Source organism: Chelon labrosus, assembly GCF_963514085.1.
Source record: "Chelon labrosus genome assembly, chromosome: 10".
In the NCBI taxonomy this organism is placed as follows: Eukaryota; Metazoa; Chordata; class Actinopteri; order Mugiliformes; family Mugilidae; genus Chelon; species Chelon labrosus.
This window is the reverse complement of record NC_140360.1, coordinates 27,984,757-27,989,396: the sequence shown is the minus strand read 5'-3', so window position 1 is coordinate 27,989,396 and position 4,640 is coordinate 27,984,757. Positions and strand designations below refer to the sequence as shown.

The following is a 4,640-nucleotide window of genomic DNA, read 5'->3' as shown; positions in this document are numbered from 1 at the left end:
ATAACCACTCCTGTCAAGGATTTGACTTTTTTTTATCAGTGAGGCCTAACTTATCATTACATAAAACGAGGTCCTCACAGCTCCTCTGTACTTCTTGGTTCTTCTATTTTGGGAAATGTATCCGCCGCCTCTGTATAATATTAATCAATGCTCATTAAATAAAAACCTTTTCTAACTTGACTTGTGATATCAAATTTATATTTCTGTAGACACTGTTACAATTCTATTCTATTAGAAGTGTTTTTGTGACTGCTTGTATTGAGACTGCTTCTTGTTCATTCATCCTTACCCATGAGTCTGTTCCTGCTGTAAAAGAGTGGCCCTGTTCAGTCAGATTACTCTATATAAAACGTTAAAGCAGCATTATTTGTTTTGGCACTTGGGGTCAGTGGAACAAGCTTTAAAAATAATTACCTTATACACTTATAATGGATAAATTGTTGGCAAACAGTTGCCTATTTACACATCCAGCAGGAACAAACTGTTTTTTCTGGCCAATTGAATGTTAGCTCTTCTGTAGAGTTTACTAACGCTCAGGTTCATCAAATAGTACTAGTAGTTTGTCACAACCAGAGAAAAGAACAGTGAAGCTGTTGAGATGGAAGAGCTAAGGCACAGTACAAAGACAAGAAACAGATTGTCACTATAAGTAAACTGACATTACACGTTAATTTACATTAGCAGCATGTGTTTCTGCAGATAGCATAAATATATTGTAATGGAATATTTTCCATATCAAGATACTGTTAGCATCTGGTTACATCTATGATCATTGACTGAGTGTATTAAATGTATAATTATACCTTTTACGTGTTGCTAAGCCTCCAATATCATGTCATATTTGCTTTAATGCGAATTAAAGCATATGTAACAAATATTAATTAAAGCTTTATTAAATCACGGTACTGTTCCTCATGTTTATCTGAGGACAGGCTTGTTTGTTTGATAGAGGACATACTGAGTAACTATGCACAAAGTCAAAGGCAAAACTTGAATGAAAACTTGATGAATGGAAAAATGATACATTACGAATAAAGTAATGAGGCAAATGTATGTGAATATAAAGGGAAAAGAATAATGAAAGAATAGGGCAATAACTTTAAAAATCTATACAGCATAACACTGCAATGTTTTCATGTATGGTTATATGTAACTGACCCTCACTGACGCCAATGAGAGTTGCGAAAGAGGCTGTTACATATGCTGTGTTTGCGTGCGGTCGGAAATATATGTTATAACTCACGGATAAAATTTACCTTTACAACCCGGCTAGTTGAATAAGTGTACCGTGTGTCTTTATATGTTATATATTTATTTATGTTATGTTTGAATTATTTTCACTCATCTCTAGCTGCAGAAAAAGCGATAGATGTGTGCAATGGATATGAATGCAACAAACCTGATGAAAGACCTGGAATGGTGTACGTGAAGGCAACAACGATGACGCATCCTTGCGTGAAGTCACGTAGAGGGCGTGGCTTCGCCGGTAGTTCCTTGAGACAAAAGTGAACCGTCTGGTCTGAGCTCTGAGTTACTGTCAAAAACAAAACTAGAGAGAAAGATGTCGGTGGCCTGTGTTGCCCTCAGCCGAAATGTTTTGGCCATTAGGAATTCTGGTATGATGGTGGTGAGTATAAAACTATTTAATTCAGTATTTGAACAGATATTTGCCACAAAATATACCATAAAATGTTAACTGCAGAGTATTTGTGTGGTTTTGCTCTTTAGTATGAGCAGTACTACAGTATATTATCATAAAAAGTTAGCTTAGTCATGAAACCTGAAATGATCATGTTATTGAAGGTACGGGTGACAAAATACTGTGGTAGTGTCATCTGCTACACTGTAAAATGTGAGTAAATATTGTCAAAACCTACATTAAATAAACAGAAAGTCCGCAAGTCTGAAGGGTTTTAGTTCTGTATTACATACATATCATTATGACTTCTCAGTAATATTGCAGTTATTATGTGTAAGTCCATTTTTCATTGTCCTTAAAGAGAAGGTTAGGTAACCCAGACTGCAAAGTGATGTAACACTTCAGCGTCAGTTCCTCCAGGTGACCACTAGGGGGAGACTCCATACTGTCTAATTTCTCTTGGTTAGAAATGATTTAAATGTATAAGGCCCATGTCATTTCTCTTTATTTCACGATTCTCAAAGAGAAATGCTCAGACTGCAGACTTGATTACATAAAAAAATAGCCCAAGAATATTTTGCATATTTCCATTTGATTGATAAAAACTGCATCTCTTGTTTATTATCTGTGGTACAGATGGTGCGGTATGCTCAGACTGCAGCTGCACCGGCTCCTGAACCTAGGATCAAAAAGTTCCAGGTTTACCGCTGGGACCCCGACACCGCTGGAGACAAACCACGAATGCAGACATATGAAGTTGATCTTAACACGTAAGTCCTGACTAGACAAGCGAGCAGAAAGTTGTTAATCAGTATACACTGACACTGACATTGATTGATGTTTATTTTAATACAGATGTGGTCCAATGGTTCTTGATGCCCTGATTAAGATCAAGAACGAAATGGATCCTACGCTCACGTTCAGACGCTCCTGCCGTGAGGGTGAGAAAGAAAAAAATTGCGATTGCACATAACAGCATAAATCTGTTCCATTTAGCCAAATAAAACTGTTTTGTCAGATACAGTGAACCTGTGTTTCTGAATTTCCTTAGGCATCTGCGGCTCATGTGCCATGAACATAAATGGAGGCAACACGTTGGCATGCCTGAACAAAATCGACACCAACACTAGCAAACCCACCAAAATCTACCCGCTGCCACACATGTATGTGGTCAAAGATCTGGTGCCTGTAAGTACTACATGGGCTGCTGTTTGTGCATTTAAAAGAGTTACTGTAGATGTTTCTGAGGAATGAACAGATAATGGAAATAATAATAAAAAGGGGCATATTCATGAATGATACAAATCTATCTGGTTCATTCATTGAATGTCTGTATCACTGTCGTTATTTCCACAGGATATGAGCAACTTCTATGCACAGTACAAATCCATCGAACCCTACCTGAAAAAGAAGGATGATAGTCAAGAAGGGAAGGAGCAGTATTTCCAGTCAGTGGAGGACAGACAAAAACTGGTAAATTAACTAAATCTGCTCTGTGACCCGTACAGACCTTAGATGTGATAGAAGACATCCAGCTATCATCATGGAGGACTTCATGTGTTGGTTAACATGACAAAAAATGAAGACATGGTTCATAAATGCATTGTATGTAACTGAGAACTGGTCATGTTACCACTATCTTAGCATATTCATTAAAGATTTTTTTAGCAAGATTGTATTAAAATGAATGATATATTTAAAAGGATCACACTCAGTGATAGAGTGATGCTTTGTCGACAGAGTTACAGAAGACCATAGAGACAGAATAAGCTGCTAACTCTAACTCTTTCCACAGGATGGCCTGTATGAGTGCATCCTCTGTGCGTGCTGCAGCACCAGCTGTCCCAGCTACTGGTGGAATGGAGACAAATACCTGGGTCCTGCTGTCCTCATGCAGGTGGGTAAAGACATGTTAAAAACCTCTGTCTTATATGCATGTAGTTGGGTGATTAATATATCAGTCCCAGTCAGAGTTTTAGGGCTACAATATCTGGAAGTTCTACAGACACTGCCGGAGATCCTCCAAAGGCAGTGAATATTTCCATATTTCAAGAACACTCCGTTATTATCCCACAGGCCTACAGGTGGATGATTGACTCCCGCGATGAATTCACGGAGGAACGTCTGTCTAAACTCCAGGACCCCTTCTCGCTGTACCGCTGCCACACAATCATGAACTGCACTAAGACTTGCCCCAAGGTACTTGAAAATCACTGGTACACACACTTATTCACAGAGCTAAAAGAGGTTCTGTGTCTCACTGTCTGACGCATTACTCCACAGGGACTCAACCCAGGAAAGGCCATCGCAGAGATCAAGAAAATGATGGCCACTTACAAAGAGAAGAAAGCCGCAGCAACATGAGCATCTGAAAAGGAAACTGTCTCAAGGTCCACTAACATTACCTCGAACTGACTTAAGAGGAAGTGATGGGCCAACCACAAACTTTTGCTTACCTCGCCACCTTTTTTGATTTGAAAGCATATATGAGGTGTGGGAATATAATTATTTGTACGCGAGAAAAGTGTACAGGACATACTGAGTGTTGCAACATGTTGGACCACAGTTCTGCTATTTGTCTGCATGCTGAAAAAACCAGGCTCTTGTAAAATTGTATTCATATTTAAATATATGTTGATCTCTTTATAGAGGTTTCACACATATCCTGTAACTGTTTGTTGACTGTACAACTTACCTTGTAATAAAGTGTGCTAAATGATCTGTTGTGATGAGAAAACAACAAAACTTTTTTGTTGTGCGATAATTCTGTTTGGTTTTAATGACAAAGCGGCGCATAGTGAGAACAAGATTAAATACTGATAGAAACACCACACATACAACATATCACAGCCCATTTTGATTTGTCGCATCCAGGTCATGATATTCTTAGATGTTTTAAAAAAGCAACCTTTTGGTTAACCTGTCATAGAAGAGGATTCCTCAGGTCCAGGTTTGTATTGAGGACCATCTGCAGGCCAGAGAAAAAACTGTATAAGGGTAA

At 38.4% G+C, this 4,640-nt stretch overlaps 1 protein-coding gene across 1 annotated transcript; it reads left to right on the top strand.

Annotated features, from left to right (window-relative positions):
- Positions 1–1,128: 1,128 nt before the first annotated feature.
- Positions 1,129–4,640, top strand: LOC311493840 (succinate dehydrogenase [ubiquinone] iron-sulfur subunit, mitochondrial-like). Its single transcript, XM_084552627.1, has 8 exons — positions 1,129–1,627; positions 2,276–2,409; positions 2,495–2,580; positions 2,691–2,827; positions 2,996–3,112; positions 3,435–3,536; positions 3,716–3,838; positions 3,923–4,640. The coding sequence occupies exons 1-8, from the start codon at positions 1,562–1,564 to the stop codon at positions 4,001–4,003; spliced, it is 846 nt and encodes a 281-aa protein (XP_084408753.1). The 5' UTR covers positions 1,129–1,561; the 3' UTR covers positions 4,004–4,640.